Below are 24,193 nucleotides of genomic sequence, written 5' to 3'. Positions count from 1 at the left end.
ACTTCTTTTAACATAATAAACCTCCCAAGCTGGGAGTGTGACTTCCATATAGAGCAGCAGCAGCTCATGGTGTTACACTGTGGGCTTCATTCCCCAGAATTCATAGATACTAAGAACTTCTGCCTCAAAGTGACTATTTCAATTCTTAGTTCTTATGTCCCCTTTCAAATCAAAAATCCTATTTAGCATCTTCCACATAACAAAAATGCATAGGGAATAAAATTGTTACACAATTTGGTTAAAAGCATATGGATGAAACCATACTGGATGTGTTTTTCTTAGTAAAATACCTGATCCATTTATGTTCTTTTCTTGCTGCACCTTCATTTGGTGAAAAGATAAAAATACAAATAGCTGAAGTGCGCTTGCTTCTGTACTGTTTCCTGAAGCAAAATTCCCTCTAAAATTCTTCCAAATTTCAGATTAAGTAGATTTCTGAGCAGGTGGCTTGTGTGCTACAATTTTGTTTGGATGGATGCAGAAATCCTGGGTATAGATGAATTATAGACTGCTGGGTTTTGGCTGCTCAGAAATATGTTTTAAAAGTGGTAGATGCTCCCTGATTGTTAAAGTTGGGAGCTATTTGGAGTTGTTTTAATTAGTGACTTTGAGGCAGGCAATAGAAGTGGATAATTTAGGTAGACTTGACGTGGTTCTTGAAAAAAAAGCAAAGTAGTCAGTGGGAATAATAGACTCTACTCATTATTTAGAAATGAGGCATCTCAGGTTTCAGAAATTTTTGAGAGAAGTTTGGCATCTAAGCCTACCTGATGTGGCTGTATTACTGTGGTGAGAATGCTGAAGAAATGTTATTTCAGGCATTCAGTATAAGGTAGGTAAGACATGACAGATGTGTACAAAATAGCAACATATTCAGAAGAGAGAAAAAGAAGTTCATCATCCTGTTAAAATATATTATCAGTCTGAGGCACATAGATACAGGTTTAATTGTATTTTAACAGAATGCTGGAGTGATATTTTTATTTCCTCTCTTATACTTACAAGAAGCCATTTTCCATTTTGGAAGTGGTGCTTCTATAACAACTTAAAACCACAATGCACTTGTAGTTTAGTCTGCAGCATATGGAAGATCATAAGAGGGGTTTTTCCTGCAAATTATTTTGATCTATTGAGCTCAGCTGTTCGGGGAAAGTGGTGTGGAGAACTGAACGATACTGAACTTCTGGAGTGTGAAAGGTTTTCCAGTGGCAGAAAGGGAGATTTAACATTCTGGCTGTTTTACCGTCAGGAATGGACCACAGGATAATTTTTCTCCTTATTTTTCTCCTTATTTTTTCTTTTGTTTAACAAAAAAAAAAAAAAGAAAAAGAAAAAAAAAAAAGAAGCTGCTTAAATTGATGCATTTGATGTGATAAATTTGTCTTGGAAAGCATTTAGTTTTCTGCATGACTTGAAAATACAGGAGATGTGAATGTCGTTCAGCAGGCTCTGAGTATAGGGGTGCTATTGCTTGTGTGAGCAATGATACTGAATTCAAGAGAGGTCTCTCTAATGAATGCTTCCATACAAATTAAGGGATTGAAATGAATTAGCAAGAATCATTAACATTTCAGAAAAAAGTACATGGAAGAAAATAAAAAAAATTTTAACTCCAAGTGAATTTTCTATATCATGTTGAACGAGTATAGCTGTTATTAGCTAATCAAACACTGCAATATGTATGTGAACAAATGAAAATGTAGACTGAACTACACCTATTGCAGTCCATAAATGCCATCATGGTCAAAACAATGCAATGAATTCTAGTAATTAGGTATTCCTGGGTCACAGCAGTTTAGAATATCACTTTTTTTTTTTCTTTTCTTGTTGATGGACGTTCCAGAAAATGTTCTCATTCAAATAAAATTTCTTCTCGGCATTGCCTGGGGCTGAGGAGTCTGGAACAGTTCAATCCCAGAGTTTCACAACAGAGGAAAATCAGTAGTTTAGACACCTCTTGCATGTTGTGTATAAGGGATATGGATCAGCTCTTTAACACATTTCACTGTGACCTCTTGGAGGGGGAGTTTAAGCAGGTAATGAAGCTAAAAGTGCTTTGCATCCACTTTGCAGTAAAGCTCTTCCACTGTGTCTGTACTGGTGTGCAGGACGCACACGTTCATGTATGCTGAATGTAGACCAGAAGTTATATTGATATTATATTGATTTCAACATAAAAATTTTGGGCAAATCCTATTGCTTGTAAGGTCTGAACATTTTGCATGGCTTTGTATTTCTTTATGTGAGTGGAGATTTGCATTTACTTGCTTTTCGATGTTCCTCGCTTTAGTTAAATTTGAGAGCAGTTGAAAAATATATTGCGTTAGTTTAATTAGCTTGGTAGGAAAAAGTCCTTTCTTGGGCAGTAATTATTAGTTGTGTGTTATTAAAAGGAAGTAGTTCATGTTCAGTTACTTAGCAGAAATAATTGAATCTTCTGATCCAGTAAACTAGCTCACTTTGGATTCAGCTGGTTTTTAATTTAAGACCTGTAGAAGAGGAGACCTGTAATCTCTCTGTGGGGAATTGGCTTCACTTTCCTGCAGTTCATAAACCACAAGAGTGAAATTGCTATCCCCCACAGCAGTTTTCTCTTTACTTTTCACATTTGCTTGAAAGTTTAATTTTATGAGACAGAGCTGATTTTCAAGTTTAAAGTGCTTTTTTTTTGTTGTTTTGTGGCCTTCCATCCCCCCCCCCCCTTTTTTTTTTTTCTTCTTGAACAAAAGGACTACTAGCTCTATCTGTAGTCTGAACTGTAGTCCCAGACTGCAGCAATTTCAGAATGTTTCAAAGATGTAAACACAGTTGGGCACTGCAATGAGCCCTTTGGCCATATTCCAAGAGAAACACAAATAGCCAACTAAGTTTGGAGTGGATCTATGTGGAGCTGATTCTCAGCTGGAGTAACTTGGCAGTGCTCCACCAGTTTTTGAGCCATTTACACCTGGTGAGAATCAGCCTCCCTGTTCCGTGGTAGCTTGTATGTGTGCATTTTCCTCAGGTTCTGACACAGTAAAGGTGTTACTACATCAAGAAGGAGATGGTGGCTCTGCATGAGGAACTGAAAATAGAGCCACTGCCACAGGAACTAATTGTAACAAAGCTGAGTTCTTTCTTTCTCTTTTTTCTGGCTGGATTTTAAGGGGAAAAATAATTTGCCACTTGTGAAACTGCTTAACATCAGAACACTTCCTTTGGAGTTTCTGCTCATAAATTATTTCATTTAATAAAATAGCATTGTTTAAAATGAATTAAAATGAGGATTGTTCTTCACCACTAAGAAAGCAGAGAAAATTGGAACCAATCATAGAATTGTTTAAGTTGGGAAAGACCTCTAAGATCAAGTTCAAACATAAAACAAGCACTGCCAGGGCCAACACTAAACGCTGTCCCTGAGCACATCTACACATCTTCTGAACCTCCGGGGCTAGTGACTCAACCACCTTCTTCTGCAGCCTCTTCCAGTGCCTGACAGCCCTTTCCATGACAAAATTCCTCCTGATGTCCAACCTGAACCTTCCCTGACACAACCTGAGGCCGTTTCCCCTTGTCCTGTCCCTTGTTCCCTGGGAGCAGAGCCCGACCCCCCCGGCTGTCCCCTCCTGTCAGGGAGTTGTGCAGAGCCAGAAGGTTCCCCCTGAGCCTCCTTTTCTCCAGGCTGAGCCCCCACAGCTCCCTCAGCCCCTCCTGGTGCTCCAGCCCCTTCCCCAGCTCCGTTCCCTTCCCTGGACATGCTCCAGCCCCTCAATGTCTTTCTTGTGCTGAGGTTCCCAGAAGTGCCCCAGGAGCTGAGGTGTGGCCCCAGCAGTGCCCAGCCCAGGGGACAGTCACTGCCCTGGCCCTGCTGTCACACCATGGCTGGCACAGCCCAGGGGCCATTGGCCTCTTGCCCACCTGGGCTCCTGTGCAGCCGCTGTCCCCAGCACCCCCAGGGCCTTTCCCAGCTTTCCAGCCCCTCTGCCCCAGCCTGGAGCTGCAGGGGCTTGGTGTGACCCAAGGGCAGGAGCCAGGACCTGGCCTTGTGGACCCTGTGACCACTGGCCTGGGCCCATGGATCCAGCCTGTCCAGATCCCTCTGCAGAGCCTTCCTGCCCTCCAGCAGAGCCACACTCCCACCCAGCTGGGTGCTGTCCATGAACTCACAGGGTGTGCCCTCAATCCCCTTGTCCAGACCATCAATAAAGATATTAAACAGGGCTGGCCCCAGTGCTGAGCCCTGGGGACTCCAGTGGTGTCCAGCCCCAGCTGGATGTGGCTCCATTCCCCTCCAGTCCAGTTTTATACCCAGTGGAGCAGGGGCCAACCCAGGCTGTGAGCAGGAGAACGTGTGGGAGACAGTGTCAAAGGCTTTCTAAAGTCCAAGGAAACACATCCACAGCCTTTTCTTCATGCACTGAGGGGGTGTCATCCTGTCACAGAAGGAGCTCGGGTGGGTCAAGCAGCAGCTGCCTGTCACAATCCCACCTCAGCTGGGGCAGGTTCCCTGGTTGTCCTGCATGTGATGATGCTCAGCTCAGCTCCTGCGTGGAACCCATCCAACCCCAGAGACTTGGGTGTGTCTCAGTGCTGTAGCAGTCACTATTTCCCCCTGGATTATGGTGCTCCATTCTGCTCCCTGTCCTTGTCTTCCAGTTTAGGGGCTCGGGACAATGAGAACAACCAGTCTGACTGGTAAAGAGTGAGGCAGATAAAGCAATGAGTGCCTCAGCCTTTTCCTCAGTCCTTGTCACCATGTTTTCCCCTGCATCCAATAAAAGGTGGAGATTCTCCTTGGCCATCCTTCTGTTGCTCATGTATTTATTTTTTTACCCTCCTTTACAGCAGTAGGCAGATGAAGCTCTATCTGGGAATTTGCCCTTCTGCTTTTTCTCCCTGCATAACCCAACGTCCTTGTAGTCCTCTTCAGTTTCTTGTTCTTCTTCAGAAGGTTATAAATTCCCTTTTTTCCCCCCTGAATTCAGACAAAGCTCTCTGAATATTACAACACAGGGTTGCACCTGTGCATGTCAAAGATTTCTAATTGTGTAACCTACATCAGATAAGTACATTTTTAAGGTATCTCAGATTCCTAGATAGCTGAAGGATAGCTGTTAAACATATATTTTTTGGTATAGAAAGCTATATGGCAGCAGTTTGTTTCCACTGCTGCACTGTGGAGTGAATTTAGGACTGTGGGAAAATGTAAATATAGAATTTAGGATTGCTTGGATTTTGTTCATTTCAGGTAGACACATGGCATATGAAGTATCAGTATGTGCTTTTTTAAACAAGCAGTAATTTCATCTGTTGCTAAATTGGAAACATTAATAATAATGTACTTCATGCATATATGCACACATGTTGCATTAATTTATTAGTTTTGGAAGTGTTTTCATGCTTGTTTAAATCAAAATGGATTTGAATTTTCTATAGGAAGAGAAGGTAAAAAAATAAAAAGGAGGAAAATCAGAAAAGAACTGGCAGACAGTTAGTCCATATGGCCTGATTACTCCTGGTATTTTGAGACAAGAATGTAAACCTGGTGAATTACCAAATAGAGTAACTCTTGGGCCTGACTGTAACTGGGGGGCTCAGTAACTCAGTGGCTACTGCAAGAGCCTTTTTTTGTTGTTTCTCAGGGCACCTTCTACATATCCTACATATTTTAGCCATGATTCATCTGGGAGAGCCTTTAAAAGGGAAATTCCATCTACTCAGGTGGCAAACATCTGCAGCGTCTTAGGGGACTACAGCAAGCACCAGCTAGCTGGAAATGTGGAAGAACATTCTTTTTCTTTAGCTGTCTGAGCATCTGACAGTGAATAACCATACAGATGCCACACATACATGGACATCAAATTTCTTTTTCCTTCTCAAATGGCCCCTTCTTGGTGGGTTTTACATTTTAAATGAGATGGTGACTGTACTGCAAACAGAGGGGCTGTTAACTCCTCTTCTAACCCTTCTGTCTGTGACTGCCAGCCATCAGTATATGGGCTGGATAACCTGGCTGTATCTATAGTTTTAGGTGCTGAAAATTAAAGAGACTGGGGGAGCAGGCTCTGAGACATCAGGAAGTCTAGACCTTATCTCTGCATTAAACCCCTAAGACTGTACTGGAAGTCTGTACAGTTCTACATCTGCATCCTCAGTATTGAATCTTTTGACTAATTATTCAAAATCAGCTTCTACCTTTGTTTGTTTTATTATTTTTCAAAAATATCAGATGGGGTATAATCATTTGCCTTCCAGAAGAATGAGATAAACTATATGCATTTGGTACTGGCATATTTTAAATTCAGTCTTTCATTAATTTTCCTCCTTACCTGTTACCTTCTTGTTTTCTTGTTATGAAGATAAAGTAGATTTTATTTTATTTTTCATTGTTTTATAACAGATTAATGCTTAGAAATGATCAGTTCCTATTAGTCATAGCTCATTCTTTCTTCTTTGCAGTCAGAGCTGTATTAAATCCTTTACTAAACAAAAGATGAATGATTTAATGTGTAACTCGAATTGCAAGAGAAATAATTACTGACAAAGGGCCACAGTCAGATTTTTATCCTTCTTTTCTTTTGTGAAAACAATAATTTAATTTGATTCAGAGTTTCAAGAATGACAACCTTGGATGCAAAGCAAGTAAGGCAAACTTCCCCATGGAAGCAGAGTTGTATGTTATGGGCAGTAGAGGATCTGAGTTCCATCATTTCCATTTATTAGTTATAAGGCCTTACCTTTCATTTAAAAAGACCTGATTTCAATATTAAGAATGAAAATAATTAGATTTCTTTTTTGCATAGTTTAATTCTTTTTGCACACTACTGTTCTCTAAAATCACACCACCCTTGCCTCTCTGACATGGAAGTTAGTGCAACTATTACTACATGGAAGTAGTAATATAAGTCTCATGCTCCTGAAGACTTCTGAAACCTGTTTTTTCTTAGATCTCAGTTATGTTTGGCTCAAATGCCCAGATGTTGAATGAAATTTCAAAGCCTATAAATGAAGAGTGCCCTGCCAGTCATTCTTAGCACTAATGGCCTGATAACTGCTTTTGTCCTTTCCTTTCCTGCTTTGGATGGCTCTTTAGCATGCGAGGAAGAAAAGACAAAAAGGTCTGTGTTATTTCACAACTTGAGATGAAATGGCCGATACAAAAAAGAAGCCCAAAAATATGAACTTTTGTGAACGCTTACTTGGAGAGAAAGTAGAGTTGAAAAAGAATATAAACACTCAGTAAAACAGTTAATTACTTACAGAGGAAAGGCTAAAAAGGCGAATGCAGTGACTGGGTAAATTCAGCTTATGCAGTGGTGGAGAATGTAAAAATAGAAACACCTGAAGAACCTGCACACCACGGAAGGTATGCAGTGTGTATACTACTGTACACCCATGTTCACAGGACTGTTGTTCTATGCTAGTTATGATAGTAAGATTATATCAAGACCAGGAAAAATTAGACTTAAATTCAGCACTGAAAGTCCAGCACTGAGTTTTCTTGGGCTGGAATCAGGATGTGTTGGAGTTTTGCCCGTGTTTGCCACTGATGAATCTGCTTTTTGTGACCTGTCTCTCCTGCCCGTATGGCTTTCAGCATGGGTAGTCCAGTCTTCTAAATTTGGAATATTTGCTTTTTTCAGGAAGAAAAGCAGGATTGAGAAAGGTGATTTGATCCATTCTTTTCCCACTGAGCTTCTTGAGAGCCACCAACCAATATCTGTTTATTTTCCTGTACGAGAAAAATGACAACAGTTGTGGAGAAAAGACTGGAGCAAGTTGCATGTGTTTGTGAACCTTTGAGATTTATTTGGTAAGCAAAGGAATTCTAGTGAGAGAACTTGCCTTTCAGCTGAAGAAAAAAAATTATAAGAAAGAATAGAAATTAAGAGGTACAGTGTGTTTCATTTCTGCACTTTCTGCTCTCACGGTGTTTGCAGGATGCAAATCATCCCTTTGGTGCACCACTGCTCTTCAGTCAAGCCACCCAGAGCTCCCTGTGGCTACTGGGCTTTCCCCATGAAGTCAAAGGGAGTAATTGGTGCCTACTGGTGGCAAGATTTGTGTTACTCAGCTGGGCAGCCTAGAGGCAGCTGCTGCAGTAAATCTTGCAGCTCTTGTGTGAGCTGACACCCCCCAGCCCTGCAGGCAGTGCCAAGGGGGGTGTTTCTGGGAGTGCCTACTGGATTTCTGCCCTGTTTGTTTGCAGGGGTGCCCAGGTACTGTGGAGAGTCCCCCTGAGCTGGAAAGGAAGGAAGACCTTCTTTGAGTTAAAACGTTTAAATTTAATCAAGGCGATGGAGAACCAAATTTCAGTCCTTCATCGCTTGTAATAGAAAAATCCATGTGCATAGCTAGATCTCCCCAGTCAAGTATCCCTTGTTTGTATAGCTGCCTGTCAGATTGAGATGGGTACCAGTGGTTTGAAAATTAAAACCCTTCAGCTTTCACATAAAGGACAGGTCAAATATATGTGGTGCATCCCCACCTTTTGCAGTAGATAATGTAAAGCTATGTAAAGCCCTATTTAAATGACAAAAGAATTCTTTGGCTACATGTTAGCTCTTTCTGGTAGTAGCTGAATAAAAGAAAAAAAAAACCCTAATAAATAATTAGGGCAGTAATATGTTTGACCATTATTTTTTAAGTATGATTTTTTTTTCTGTTACTACTATAACAGAAATGATCCTTTCAAAGACAACTAAAGTGCTAATGATAGCTAAGAAGGTCATTCTTGGGAGGTTAAACTGGTTTAATTAGAATTTATGAGAAGGTTACCATAGGAGTGCAGAAAGATGTTAAGGGGTTAACCTATAAGAGATTACATTGTAGTCAGTGTTCTGTTAAAGTTTGAATTAATTTTTCCCATGGGTTTTTCACATTCTAATTTTCAACTAAATGAGACATCTGTTTCAGAAAAGGAAAATTTGCTATGGTTGTCATAGCAACTATCATTCTGTAAGAAAATTATTCCAATGGTTACTTTAGAACAGAAAGATAGAAATTCAGTACATAAAGCAACATCCGATTTCTAGCACAAACTCTGTTAATTCAGTCCTTTTTGTGTGGCAGATTATTTGGCCTGCAAAACTTGTTCAGATGTTTTAAACATAAGGTTAATTGTGCTGTAAACAAATTCACCTCTGATATATTTTCCCCCTTGACTCTTATATGTAGACAATCATTATTCTTACCAAAATAATAAAACGGTTGAATTTCAGTAGAGTGTTGGAGACACTCAAACTGTTCGCTTGAAAAAGGTAAAAAGGTAAGACCTAAATCAAAGTACATTTCTACAGATGAGTGCTTCATTTCAAAGGTGAAAGATATTAATGATTTATGTCTTTAATTGCCAAATAAATTTTTCTTGGGTTGGTTTCTTTTTTTTTAAGCACTAGCAGGGAATACAGAAATTCAGTACTCGATATAAAGAATTTAACTTTGTTTTTAGGTTCCATCATAAATGCAAATTTTAGACAAAATTGTCTGTGCATGATATCCAGGCCGTGGACTCATTAGTAGGTATTAGAGAAGAAGGCTTTTTCCCCACTCAGAAACTTTAATAGCTGTTTTGTAATAAATTTTCAGAAGAAGGGACTTGGGGATTTATAAAATCCCTATGTGCTTATAAAGATGGTTTTTGCTTTGGGGGTGGGGGCACTGGAGTGTGTGATTTGTCTTTCTTCTCTCCAATGTAAAGCATGCCAGCATCCTCTACTGAATCCTTTCTTGGACCTGCCTGGGATATATATATATATTTTTCTTTTTTTTTGCCAGAAATATTCCAGACATTTCCTTCCATCTCAAGATTGTCACAAAAGACAGCATAATGGCAAATCACACAAGTTGTAACATCTCCCCTTCACAAAAGAACAGCTCCAGCATGCATAACTTACCAGCCCCACTGCAGTCACCACAAAGGGAGCGAGGGAGGGAGGAGGGAGGGATGGGGGAAAGTGCTTCTTGTCTTAATAAGCAGATCATGCCTATTCATAAGGGGAAATGGGCTTTTTTAGAAAGTGGCCGTGTGTAGTCCAGCCCTGGTAGAGGCAGGCAGAGGCTCTCACAGCTGCGTATGCTGCTTGTGGTCATCTGGATTTCAGCAGGATTATGCTGACTTCTGGTGAGACTTGTGACAATCATGATTATTTCTCTTTAAAAATGCTTCGTTGTAGTCTTAAAATAATTCTTGTGCGAGTTTTGGACCTGTGCTTCTTGGGCAAATGCTGGCGTTTCCCCTCTGTTTCTTTTCTGGCACACCTGTGGGATGGTGCCTCCGCTTGCTTCCCATCAGGGACAATCCTGTTCCTGGCCAGCACCACCAGGCCAAGTGAGGGGTTGGGAGCAGGGGTGTATATGCACTGAAACTGTCAATGTTTGACTGTCAACTGTCAAACTTTTACTATGCTGACACTTCTTTTGTCACCAATTTGCCCTTGCAAATATTTTCTCTCAGTGAGAACTTGCTGCTGGAAAACGTGCCCTGGGCCTACAGACAATTTGCCAAGCAGTTGTGTATTTTCGTCTTGGTGAAGAAATATACTTGGCATGTTAGGTGTGGAATGCAGTCCCAAGGCAGGAAAGGAAGAAGAGTTTAGAAAAAGCCAACCACTGTACATTTTTACAAAGCCTTGCACTTCTGTGATATCAAAGCACATCACAAACTTCAGGATTTTTATTTTTTAGGCATTCCTGTGTGGTAAAAATAATTTCCTTATCTCAGTGGTGAGCTGAATATAAGGAGAGGCAGATCCAGCTCCACAGAGCTTGCGTGGTTGCTGTGTGGCCATGTCACATGGTGACATTGCTGGTACCTTGCTGCACAATAAGCCAGTTGAGAAAATCCCGTAATTAATTAGGAAAAGACCTCTGGGATGATTGAGTCCCTCCATAAGCCTCACACCACTAAACCATGTCCCCAAGCATCACATCTACACATCTTTTAAGTGCTTTCAGGCATGGTGACTTAGCCACCTGACCTATCACTGTAGAATTATTCCCAATATCTACCCTAAACCTCCCCTGGTGCAACTTTAGGCCATTTCCTCTTGCCCTATTGATTGTTACCTGGGAGAAGAGACCAAATTTCCACCTTGCTAAGACCTTCCAGGAAATTTTAGAGGGATAAGGTCTCCCCTGAGCCTCCCTCTAGACACTGGCAGCAGGAAGGTCAGGAAAGGCTGCTTGGAATGTTGAACAGTTAACCAGAAAAGTGTGAGTTTATGGCCTGATGTAGGGATGTGTCTTTTTCTTAGCCAGCTGCCTTGCCCTGAGCAACGTCACTCAGAACAAGAATTGTGCTTCACTGCTAGTGCTGTTAGTATCTCTCCTTCATGCACCTTCACCTCCCTCATCACAGCTTCTGGAGGCTGGGACATATATTTCTGGTCCTGATAGAAGATGTTCAAAGTTTCACCTTTTTTTTTTCCCCTGGGACACTTGTTTGTCAAGACCCTGGTTATCCAGGGCATGGGATGAAGAGGCAGGGAATGAGAAAGAAAGCCTTCCAGTCATCAACAGTTGAGCCTCTTTTTGTCTGTGGAAGAAAAACTTTCTGTTCATTGTTCTTGAAATATGGGTATGGCCACAAGACGTCAATCAAAAAATTATTAAAACTTCCAACCTAAAACTAACCCCTCAGTTTTATGACCTAGAATTGGAGCCTAGTCAGCAAGACATAATTTAACACTGTGATATAATTGCTGTGAAATATAGTTTTTTAATCAATGGGATAGCAAGATACTGATAAATTATATTCTGACTGGCAGTGTTACAGTCCTGCTGCTCCATGATGAGCTGCTCCATAAGTACCTTTTAAAATATATAAATGCCTGTCTGATAAGGAATCCTGAATATGGGAAGTCTTAAAAGCAAGTCAGCACACCAGAGGACAGAAGAAATTTGTGTGTAAGAGAAGCAGCAGCATTCTTGTTCTGATGGGATGTATCCAATTAGGGAAAAAAAGCAGCAGAGATGGTCTCTGACTTTGGAGCAGGATCTGTCATGGTGCCAGGGTCTGTCCTTGCCCAGCTGGTCATAGGCTAAGGGCCAAACGTGCTGGGAGCCAATGTGAAACATAAATCACATGGAGGTGTCTGAGACAGCTGTTCTTCTAAATGTTGTGAGAGTCAGCGTGATAATCCACACATGGAGATCTTGGTATCCAGGGCTTGTAAGTAGCTGGAGCAATACTGTGAATATTTTACTGTATGCTGTCTACTGAAAGCGGGGAGGACTGCATGTATTTGCCATACAAGTTAAACAACACTGCTTGTATGGAAAGAGGGGATTACTGTGCACACAAAGAAGAAAATGAATGCTATTTGTGTCTCCAAATTCCATGGTAGTAAAGAGTCAACCTCAGTATTTTAATTAGATAACCAGTACATGGAAGTAGCACTGAAGATATTCTCCTCCTCTCTTGGCAGGCAACCTTGGTTTTATGGCTGGGGCTTTAATCTTCCACGAGGCCAAGCACTATTAGAAAAATGGAACCTTATTCCAGATGGAATAGATATTCTTATAACACATGGACCACCTCTCGGTAAGAAAATAATAGTGCTCTTAGCTGTGTATTTCACATGATTATATGGTAACTGATGGCTCTCCTTAGAAAAAGAGTGCAATCCTGACTCACAAAAGTCAAAAGCAACATGCATACTGATTTCAGCAGCACCAGGACTTCACCTCATGATTACCCATGATACCTCCACTCAATGGCAGGGAATTGAATAATGTTGTTTTTTTTTTTTTTTTTTAAAGTTGACACATAAAGCCATAATGAGCTTTATAGATAAACAGAGTCTAATTTTCATATGCACATGTCTAATCTGCCACTGGTAAAATTACTGTATTGAAAGCATGGAGTCTGTTTGAAGAGAAATGCAGGATTAGGATCTTATTTTTTATTACTTTCTCTCCTGAATTGCTACTGCATTCTCCAACCAACAAGTACCCAGAATCTCTGTTTTCCCTCATCATGCTGACTTGGTGCATCTTCTGCCTCACAAACCCAGATGCTTCTCATTGTTTGCCTGTTCTTTGGACAGGATGGTTGAATTGCCTACCTGTAATACAATTCGGCAACATGAACAGATCAAAAAGAAACAGTTTTGCATGTCTGTTTTTCAAATATTAATAGAGATGATATAAAAGTTATCTTATCTGTAATAAATTTCTCATATTCCTAGAAAATTTTTACATTACCTTTCCTACAGAAATAAGACAATCATGCAAATTTGTCCATATTCAGTAAAGGCTTAAGGCTTTTAAGCTGTTTTTCAATGTATTTAGCATATAGCAGTCTATATTTAATGTGACTGTGTGTTTGACTCTCACTAATTTAATAAATGGATATGAACAAGAAAATGTACTCAAGTGTTCTGCTGACACTTACTGTGCTTTGTGTGAAATGGAGGCAGTTTGTTTCTTTAAACCTTTAGATTCCCCAATTTCCTGAAGCTAAAACCGTCATCTTCCACCCTTTCTTCTCTTTCAGAGCTCGGAGGAGAAAGTGACTAAAGAGTTTGTGTTTTGTTTTCTTTAGAAAGACATGTTTGCATTCCACTGCTCACTAATCCTGGAGGAAAGCAGTGCTTTGTGAGCAGAGTTTCTCACAGTTAGGGGTGTGTGTTTTGATTCTTCACCTAAGTGGAGTCTCATGCCATGCCATGGACTGATTTTAATATGAGTCTGTATTGTAAAAGTGGATGTCAGAAATTAAGTGGTTTTGGCCCTCAGATATCAGCTCCAAGTCATTGGTAGAGGGCTAATCCTTGCTAGGGTCCAAGGCACAATGTTGTCTTTCATGTGATTTTATTAATAAGTAATATTAAAACTTTGAAGTTTTTTCGGCATTTTGAAAACCTATTTTAAAGCCAGCTGACTGGCTTTAATACAATCCAACCCTCAGCTGACTATAGATTCACTTGAAATCTAATGTTGGAAAAGGGAGAGATTCAGCCACCTTGCTATTTTAGCCACCAGGCCTCTCCAGTAGCCTCAGGCATCAGTAGAGGAGGAGGACCCCTGAAGTGCACTGCAGAGCTGGCACTCAACAGACAGACTTTAGTGATAAATTTGATAGTAAATGTAATAATTGTGTAGTACATTAATAATTGCAGTAATTCTGAGGAAGGGACACCCATCTCCAGTGCTTGTAAGGGAGTAATGTTAATTCCTCTCATCTCCATGGCTCAGTATGTATTCTTTCTTGGCTTTTTTTTTTTTTTTTCTTTCGTTTTTTTTTTTTTTTTTTTTTTTTTTTTTTTTTTTCTTTTAATTCTTTATCTTCAACCGTCCCCCAAGATTTTTTTTTTTTAAAGAAGTTCTTGTTTCTTTGTCTCTCCTTTATTGATGCATTAATAGATGGCTCAGGCACAGAACCCTCTGCCTGAGGGCAGGAGCTGTTGGTCTCCCTGACATCCATGGCAACAAATGTATGACACTTCAAAGAACTTACCACTCTGCTCAGTTTACAGAACCACCTCATTGTGCAGCTCTGTCCACAGACCTTTTGAGGGACAGGATCATCCTTGGCCCTCCCAGCCGATTATTTTTACCAGAAAGCTCATTCCTGTTGTTCTGATCTGGGAACTCAGAACCTTGCTAGAGCTGTTGCTAATGTGCATAAATAGCAATAAGTCCTCTTGCAAATTCTGGGATTTTTCTCCAGCATGGCTGCCTAAATTCTGGCCATCGTCCATTTTCTGTGTGGCTTGCTCATTCCCTCACTTAAGAAGAGTGTGCATCCTCCTGAACTAATTAATTCTACATTATTACATAGATTGAAATTGTATGATTTATGTGCAGAAGCACCATGAACTTTGTTTGCCATTTAGGCATGTAACAAAATCATGAGTAATTTTTCTCTTGTTTTAGAGTAGTGCTTTGGGATGAAACCAGGTCAGGAATATGTGAGAGATCCACACAGAAGGAGAAAAAAAAGGGTTAAACCAGCTATTTTTGACCATTTTATTAGTAAACTGTTTGTTATTACTAACAGAAATATGTAATATATTTAATAGCTGATGAAATATAGTATTTGTGATTATGGGATCACTGTTACATTCATTTCTGTATCAGCATATTTTTGTTTCCTAAAGATCTCCATTTATGATTCTTATATTTCTTTTCCAAAAGTTAACTTTTTTCTTTGTTCTTAATTTAATTTCACCTTTAAGTCTTCATTTGCAGCTGTCTGCTTGATAGTCTGTGACAAAGATTTATACTTTCCTGACAGCTGCAGAAACCTGTTTCAAGTAACCAAACATTAAAAAAACCCTAAGATGAACTCTAATTGTTAGCTAGGTGTAATCAATTATTCTTAGTTTGTGTAGTCAGGTGTACATAATAAGCTGCAAACATATGGGAAGGCTTCAGAAGGGTGATAATGCATGTAAACAAAAACATGTTCAACATAAATAATGCTTAATTTAATGGAGAAGTTAATTTTATGGACTTTTGTTTGCGAAGTTTTTGAAGTGGAAATACTTTTGGCTTTATGTTCACCACAGACATTTTGACAATTAACTGTTTCAAATCATTGGAGTAATAAAACCAATGTCTATAATATATTTACTCTGAAAAAAACAAAGAAGCATGACTTTATTCCAGATGAATTGCTAGCCTCAGTTTGACATCATAAACACTTTTTCTCCAGTGAATTTTGACCTCCCTTTGATAGCACAAGTGAATTCTCCAGGAGTGGGCATTGCTCAGTCTGGTGGTAGTTCAGGAGAGCTTGCCTTTTCTGCATCCCCTGACAGGCACCAAACAGCACCTTCTGGCCTTTGACCATGATCAGAACTTCCTCTTTTTGGCACTTAGGATGCCCCATTCCCAATTTTTTAAATGAAAATTGAACTTAGCTCTCTGAGTAGCTATGAAACGAGTGCAAGCTTTTGCCATTTTGGTAAAACCTCACAGTTTACCGAGCCCAGTTTTTGAGCACTGGCAGCTAAAGAGGTATTTCTCAACATGTGAACTTACCCTGAAGCTCTAGCAAACCTGAGAGCTTTTCCAAGAGCTTGAATGCCACACTTCTGGTCTTTTAAACAGTTGGTTGGTTGCTTAGCCATGCTTGAGTGGACATCAAAAGTAAATGTATGAAAACCACGTCCAGGCTCTGTACTTCGGGCTAAAAGCACAATATATTCACACTGCTGCAGCAAATCCAAGAGATGCAAAGCTATGACAGGCACGCAGGGAAAATACCAGAACATCATAAAAAAAGTAGGAAGATTTTATCTTTTAGTTTTCCAAATTTGAGCCTGATGAAAAGGACTGAACAATAGAAAGAAAACAGAAAGGTTGTTGCAAACACTCCAATGCAACATCCTCCTTATACTACTACTTGGAAGGAAACATGAGACTTCAGTTGGCAGTAAACATTCCCCTGCAGTAATTTTAGACAAAGTGGCAAGTTGATGTAACATTTCTCTCTATTTTCATGAGAAGTACATTTTACACAATTTTTGTGCAAGTAAATGCTGCACTTGAACACATAATTTGCAAAAGGCCTGAGTTTCTCTTCCAATCTGAGATCCATCAGTTTAGGCAAGTGGGGCTTGCTGTGCCGTGAAGTGGTTTAATTCAAGGATGTTATTTTTTGGGCATGTAGTGGATTCCTCACCTGAGCTCCACGACTGTAGGATTCAATGTGATAACAATATAGTTGTAGTATTGGCAACACATATTCCATTACATTGGTTCAAGTATTCAGTCTAAAAAAGTAGGTACCAGGACTGGTTTTAAATAGTTAAATGTACTTTTAAATTCTTTAGAGGCTAATTTTGGACTTACTGCTCTTTACACCTCATTCTCTTCAGGAAGAAAAGTGGGTAAAGCATTGAGTTATCCTATTAACAACAGTTAAAAATTGCTTTGATTGCAGTGATTATTTTTATTCTTTAAAAAACAACTGTAAAGAGTTATCATAGTCCTTTGAATCCAGATGAGCTTTTATGGTTTTCTGCCAGTATTTTTCTTTCCTTGCTCTTCTGCTTACCAAGCAGACACAGCTTTTGCCATTTCAGTTCTTCTGTGTCTGTTTGTGAAAAGCCATGAGACATGAAATCTCAAAAATGCTGTGTAGCAGCACAACTTTGTGGATTCTTACCTGTCTTCTTAAAGCTTTCCTTTCTTTTCCAAAGGTTTTCTAGACTGGGTTCCTAAGAAAATGCAACGAGTGGGATGCGTTGAGCTGCTGAACACAGTCCAGAGACGAATACAGCCAAGACTTCATGTTTTTGGACATATCCATGAAGGTCAGAACACATTTCTTTTTTTATTTATCTGTATTTAGAAACCACAAACAGAGAAGACTTAACCAGCATTTTCGAACTCGAATGTCTGAACTGAAGCACTTCTAGAATTCAGATATGTATTTAGCTGCATATATAGAGGGAAATTGGCTGATACCAACATTTCAGTACTTGTACTTGAGTTTATCTTTCATTTCCTACATCTATGAAACAGGTTGATGCTTTCCTTCGCAGGGATGAATACTGTGAATTTTAAAATAAGAACACAAGCCCAGTTGTTACAGAAAGTGACTAGATATTAGGATGGAAGGATTTTTTTTTCCTCAGCAGAATCTGTGTATCACAATAATTCATGAAAGATGTCTGTGTCTCAACTGCTGTGCTTGCAAAAGGGGTAGGCATGGTTTGGGGGGTGCTTCTAAGGCTTGTTCTTCAAGACTGTACAATAACAGTTGTACATCTCTCCCCATCACTATGTATATGAAGTTGAAATCAAGAGGGATGTCACCACTGACTGGTGTAGAAGTTCCAAGATATTTATGGATGCATTTGGTTGCTTTGACAGGGGAAACATTTTGTGTTCAGACAAAACAAGTGGTTCTCTTGACTATTTGGTATTTAGCTAGGAAAAGGAATGAGTTCCCTTCATACAAGCCTGGAAATGGCGACAGATATGCTCTGCTGAAGTCAGTGACAGCAGGAGTTCATCTCCAGGCAAAGAGAAAGGTACATGCTGTCTGTCCTGTTCACAAAGCAAGGCAGCAAGGCTTCAAGCAGTGCCCCTACCCCAACAGAAGGCAGTGGGCTGTGCAGGAGTGAACTGTTGGCGTGCAAGTGTGCATTATCAGCTGCTCAGTCTTTGGCAGTGTTAACTTACTGGCAGGAAAAGGTACCCCACAACTGCCAGTTTTCTGCTTCTGGGAGTTCTCCAGCCTCTGCTGTAGGATCTCTGTGGGTCTCACCAGTGTAGAGATGGAGAAACGGGAGGAGCTGGCATTCAGGTACTTCTGGTTTTGTGAAGAACCTTTCCCAAGATATCCCGCTGTGACTTGCTGCTGGGGACTTTCACCATGGCACATTAGAAGTGACATTGCTGGTGGTGTAAAATTAATGGATAAGATGCTCAGATCATTATTTTATAGCTCAGGGATTAGGTCCATTCTCCTCATGTGTCTCATCTGCAATGACCTGTTAATACCTGGTTAATGTCCAAAGTGCTGTTAAATCACAGATTAAACAAATAATGCTGCTAGAGCAGTCTTTGATATTCCAACCAAGAGAGCTGGTGAATATAGTTCAAACTCACTGTCATTTCAGAAATTGCAAGCCAAGAAGGTTGCAGGGGATGTAAGCAAACATCAAGGCATGAAGCTTCAGGCAGGTAAACAAAATCACATCTGCTAAAACCAAGCCCAACTTTGGCTCTCGAGGGAAGAGAATGGCACCTCCATAGAATGGTAAATCCTGTGAATTAATGTAGTTGGCACAGTAGGTATCAAAACAGAAACAAGGTACTCCTCCTGTTAACTATCATAATTTAGAGAAAACAAATGGGGAGCTGCAGAGCCTGTTTTTCAGTGGGATGCTAAATCTCTGCAGAGGAGAATTCCCATTGCAGGCAGCCTGTGCAAACGAAGCTGCACTTTGTAGAGAGAATGCATGATTTGAACAGATGAGTTCTTCCTCTGAGTGAGCATAGCTACATCTGCAGCAGTCATTTACTGAACATCTGGGGAGAAGAAGTGCTTATAAGAGATGTTTCTTCTCTATTCCCTCTCTGCACTACCATGTCTGCCAAAAAATTCCTCTGCACATGGGCTTGCTGCTGATCCACCCATGAAAGGGACATGCACCATGGCAGGAGTTCTGGCTAAAATTCTGGTTTTCCCATTATAGCCAGCACTCCACATGGCCAAGGCAACTCTACTGGCAGTGGGACAGGAGGGAAAGCTGCAGCATTAGGAATCTTCCAGCAAAAGGAGTGTGTTAGCAGCTGATTCTGTTCTCTCCAAATGTGTAGCTGAGGAGACAGAAAGTCCCAGCCGAGGTGCTGACTGTCCTCCATGCATTTTGTGTTTTCCTCAGAACAGTCGTTCTGTGGCAAACAGAAAGGGATTTAAAGACATGCCTGTGACAGGAACTTGACAGAGTTTCTTTCCCTCCCTGGTCCCTAATTATAATGTGGTTTTTTCCATGGGGAGATACAGGAGGCCCTGCATTATTCAGGGTGTTTGAAGGAACCGAAATAGAAAGGAATTTGGCTACTGTTTCTGTTTTCAAATTATGCAATTTTCAGTGCTCTGAAAGACACAAAATTGCATTCAGAAAAAACATAGGGTACTCAGTACCTAGGATTTGAATAACTAGAACTCAGTGTGTATACAGCAATGAATACATTTCACTATTAACTTTATAAAAGGTGAGGTTCAGTCTTAGTACAAATGCTTTCTACCAGGTGATTTCCCCAAAATAAAGTATTTCTGCTGATGAATGCAGTTCTTCATATTGATGACAATATTTCAGTGAAAATTTCCAACATTAAGCTTTTAGCTTTCATGTAATCAAGCTTATGTTTTTTCCTAGTGATTCATTAAATATTTTTGACAACGGAGAGTGTGTCTGCTTTTTCATAGCACCAAGGCTGTCAAAGGGCTTCTTCTTCACTTTTTGAAACAGTATTTCACTGTACTTCTACAGGCAGTACAGCTGGAAGTTTGGTTTTCTGCAGATTTAACTCTAAAATTTTTTGCCTTGGGTGTCTAGCCAGACATGAAATGTAGCTGAAGCTTTTTCACCACTGGTGAGGCACATTGATGTGTGTGCTTTCCTGTGGAAATGTTCCGGTGTTTTAGGGTGCGAGTTCATCTTGTTTGTTAGACAATGCATTTAATAATAAAGCTATTTTTTCTTAGCCTGGGCAGGCATTTTAGTGCTTTTCCATCAAGTTTTGTCAACAAGTTCAAAGACATAGCAAGAAGAGGTTTCCTACTAGGCAAATCCTGCCCAGATGCACGTACACATGTACTGGCCTCAGTCAAGCAATGCTTTGTCTTCATTGGTTGCTTAAAGGATGTTCAACACAGAGCAGGGAAAAAAGGTGGGGAGATTAAAATTGCCCAAAGTTTGCTGCACTAATGACTGCAAGCTTCAGTGACCAGAAGCATCTTTTCAAAAACTAAAAAGATTTTAAGAGAAAAATCTCTGCGGAGGAAAGCATCTGTCTTTCTAAGGAGGTTTACTGAGCTGGCTGCCAGAGATAATAGCCACTGGGATCCAGTAGCTTTTCTTGCACAATTTCAGAAGTTTTGCTGTAGGACAAAGATGGTATTGATTCAGGAAACATTTATGTTCTGCACAGAGAGAATTTTTAATTTCCTTCTGAGTAATAAAAAATGTGGCACTTATCATTGTGTGATAAAGGTAATTAAAAAAATAAAGATGATAATAAGGAATAATGAGAGTAACCAGAATTTTTCTTCCTTTGTAGGTTATGGTGTCATGGCTGATGGAACCACCACCTATGTGAATGCATCTGTGTGCACTGTGAACTACCAGCCACTTAATCCACCTATAGTTATTGACTTACCTACTCCAAGGAACACATGATTATAATGAGGATTTAAAGTTGTGCCCAACACATTAGCAACTTTATATTGCTGGCTGAGAATCCCAATAGGGAACCATTCAACAAAAAAAGCAAAATCCTTCTTTTTTTCCCTGCTAGCTCTTCACCGATAAATTTAGAGTAACAAAAGTGGACAAGGAACAAAGACATTTTGGTGCCAGAAACAGATTAAAGACTAACATTTCACCATTAAAATGTTTGTGAACACAGAAAAGTGAATGCATTCCACATATATATATATATACATATATATATATCTATATATATATCTAGTAGGGGCTTTTGTACATACCTTATATTGGACTTATTAAAAGAACAATGTCTTTCAAAGGAGTGTTTCTTTAAGAAAGTTTGCAGTTTAAACATAAGTGTTTAGACTAGGATTTCCTCATTTCAGATGTTTTCCAGTGAACTCTTGGTAAAGTAAAAATGATGGTAAAGATGTTTTCCCCTAATCAACCTGGCAAATATAAAAGATGGTGCACAAATGACCAGTCACAGGAGGAAAGCTATTTCTCTGAGTCCTCCGGTCTAAGTCTTTGCATCTATTCAAAACCAATGCAATACAGGCCCTAATTCACTGTACTGAAATGAAGTTCTACTACATCTGGCATTACAGATGGCAAGGGAAATGGTACATATTGCCAGCATGCTGTAAACAGCTCAACATTCAAGAAGGGAGACTGTGTTAAGTGCAGTATAAACTCAGGAATTTGTAACCTGCCCTCGCCTATTCAAAAAAAAAAAAACAAAAAGAAAAAAAAAAAAGAAAAAAGGATGACATTTCCCTTAAAAAAAAAAAAAAGTAAAAATATAACTGTGTTTTCATATGGTAAAGCGATATGTGATTGTATTTAGGGAAAAAAGAAAGAGAAAAAACCTGCAGAGAGCCTACCCAATAATCAGTAATGATATTTTAAATAAAACCCACTGGGACCATTGGCTTAAAATCTGCTAATGGGACATGCAAACAATGATGAGATTACTGGTTTGAATTCGGCCCTGGTCAGGAGAGGTTAAATGTCAATGTGATCATTTCCTCCTTGGGAGACGTAGATGTCAAGGGGAAGGCATCAACCCAAGGTGTAGTTCGGGCACTTGCTTTTGGGTGGCTGTGAGTAATGGGCACACCCCAATTGTACTTTGGTACAACCAAAGTGTGCAGACCAGAGGTCACCTCAGGGGACCTGGTGCTGCTCTTTGCCCACTCACAGACTCTGCTGAGGGAGGCCCAGCACAAACCCTGTAGAAATCCATCTGTTGTGTTGCGTTTGGAGCTGGTTGGGATGGTCCACAGCCACAGTACTGCCCATGCAGCTCTCCTGCAGTGTTAGCAGAGGTATTGAAGTTGTTGGATCTCAGTCCTGTCCTAGGCAAAAGCTTAAGGATTGGTTACAAAGCCACCAAAAAATCCCAGGGCTTCAGACATGTCCTGCAAGAAACGGATTTTTTCTTTAAACAACAAACATGTCCTTTTGACTTGATGGAGATAATTTAACTGCTGTATTCTGAATGTGGACACCCTGAATTTGGGGCTGACAGCATCTAGACATTAATCTTGCTCACACACATTGGGTGGACCACAGCACTGCCAGCTCAGAGCTGGTTGCAGCGCTCTGCATAGCCCACACCTGCACACAATGCATTGGAGAATTGTGTGTGTTACATGGATGTAAATGTGAGTTGTATGTAGCAGCTGCATGTACTTTATACACATAAACAATTTTAAATACCTGTGTTGCAAAACCAGGCCATGTGAGCCTCGACTCTGAGCAAGGTGGGCACAGCCTCTGCTTTTCACTGGCTTCCCATGTGCAGCAGATTTTCCAGGTGCTGCCTGGAGCTGAGACATTCAACCCCAGTAACTGACTCATGCCGTGGACCCACATGAAGACACCAGACCCCCAGAAAACACGACAAGACACAGCTCTGTCATTTCTTGCAATCTGTTGAGTGACTGTGTGTCTAAACTAATATGCTGCTTTTCTTTTTTTTTTCCTAAAAAAACCCCAAAACAATTGGTGACACCTGCAACTGGTTTTTGGGTGAGTGGTTCACAAGTGCATGAGCAGTCTGCCATTAATTCAGTTGGGGCCACTTTTGTCAGAACTACTGATGCAGAAATTTCAGGATCAGCTCCTAAATCAGTAAGAACTGAAATTCATAGCTGAATATGAACTCCTGTCATCATTGGGAAGATGAACAATAGCATGTAGTTAGAATAAAAGTGGCTTAGCTAGTCACAATTCAAGTGGTTTGCAACAAATATGGCAGGAAATTGGCTGCATGTTAAAGTCTGAAATGTTTACATTCGCTCACGGCACTTAAATGTTGAAGTGAAGGGAAGAGGTCCTTTTATTAGCCTCAGCAAAATTTCTATGTCAACCATGAAATATTATCTTAAAAATAGTTTTTCCTAAGGTATCTTCCAAATACTGTGTATTTTTATGTGGAAAGGATATGAAAGCAACTGTTACTTCAAAATATCATTTAAAGTACTTGAGGTATGGAAGCTTAAAGATTATTTAATCATTTTGGCATAACTTGAGTGTTGTAATTTTTGGTCAAGCATGTTAGACAAATAAAGTCTTAAAAAAAAAACAACAAAAAACCAACAAAAAACAAAACAAAACAAAACCCCATACAACAAAAAATAAGGTCTCTTAATGTCCAGCTCGTGTGGTCAGCTCCCTGTTGGAATGACTGTCATCTCCTGGGGTAGGAGCCAAGTGTCCCAGGTGGGACATTTAAGTTTTTGTGGAGGGGAGTCAGCAGAGGGGGTGCCCTACTCTGTCCCCCCACATCTCCTGCAGAGGGTAATGAGCTTGAGGCTGGGGTTGCAGAGAGAGGGGAAAACAACAACTACTGCCTGTAATGGCTGTGTTTTGGTGGGAGAGTGTGCCAGGTGTGTCTAGGAGGCTGGGAAAAGCTACAGTGGGAGTGCTGCAGCACAGCTCGGGAGAGGTTGGGAACTGGGATGCCATCCTTTGGGAGCAGGCAGCTGTTGAGGGAAGAAGAGTTGTTGCTCTGAGCTGGAAGTAAGGATGCATCTTCATGGAGAGGGAGGTTAAGGCTAGGTGAATATTTTTATTTTAACTTTGTGGGCACAGAAAGACGTGAATTTCTGATCTACCTCAGATAAGGGAGGCCGTGAAAAGGAAGATTTCTACAAATGTGGCTGTGCCACTGTCAGCTGTATTTAAATTTGGGATGTCCTCTCAAGTAATTTCCTGCCCCACCTCTCCATTGCTGACCTTCACTGATATTTATCCAGGTAGCAGTGCTCCTGAAGTAAAGGTGTGCTGATTTGTATCACTAATATGTG

At 40.2% G+C, this 24,193-nt stretch overlaps 1 protein-coding gene across 1 annotated transcript in view; it reads left to right on the top strand.

The window, feature by feature from the left end:
• MPPED1 (metallophosphoesterase domain containing 1) overlaps positions 1 to 21,685 on the top strand; it is a 60,036-nt gene extending 38,351 nt beyond the window's left edge. The window contains exons 5-7 of the mRNA XM_066319597.1: positions 12,408 to 12,523; positions 17,133 to 17,246; positions 20,731 to 21,685. Of these exons, the coding sequence (XP_066175694.1) occupies positions 12,408 to 12,523; positions 17,133 to 17,246; positions 20,731 to 20,849 (349 nt within the window). The 3' untranslated portion in view covers positions 20,850 to 21,685. The remainder of the gene's footprint in view (positions 1 to 12,407; positions 12,524 to 17,132; positions 17,247 to 20,730) is intronic.
• The last annotated feature ends 2,508 nt before the right edge of the window (positions 21,686 to 24,193 follow it).

Source organism: Sylvia atricapilla, chromosome 5, assembly GCF_009819655.1.
Source record: "Sylvia atricapilla isolate bSylAtr1 chromosome 5, bSylAtr1.pri, whole genome shotgun sequence".
Taxonomy (NCBI): Eukaryota; Metazoa; Chordata; class Aves; order Passeriformes; family Sylviidae; genus Sylvia; species Sylvia atricapilla.
The sequence above is the reverse complement of the archived record's forward strand: the minus strand, read 5'-3'. Positions and strand labels throughout refer to the sequence as shown.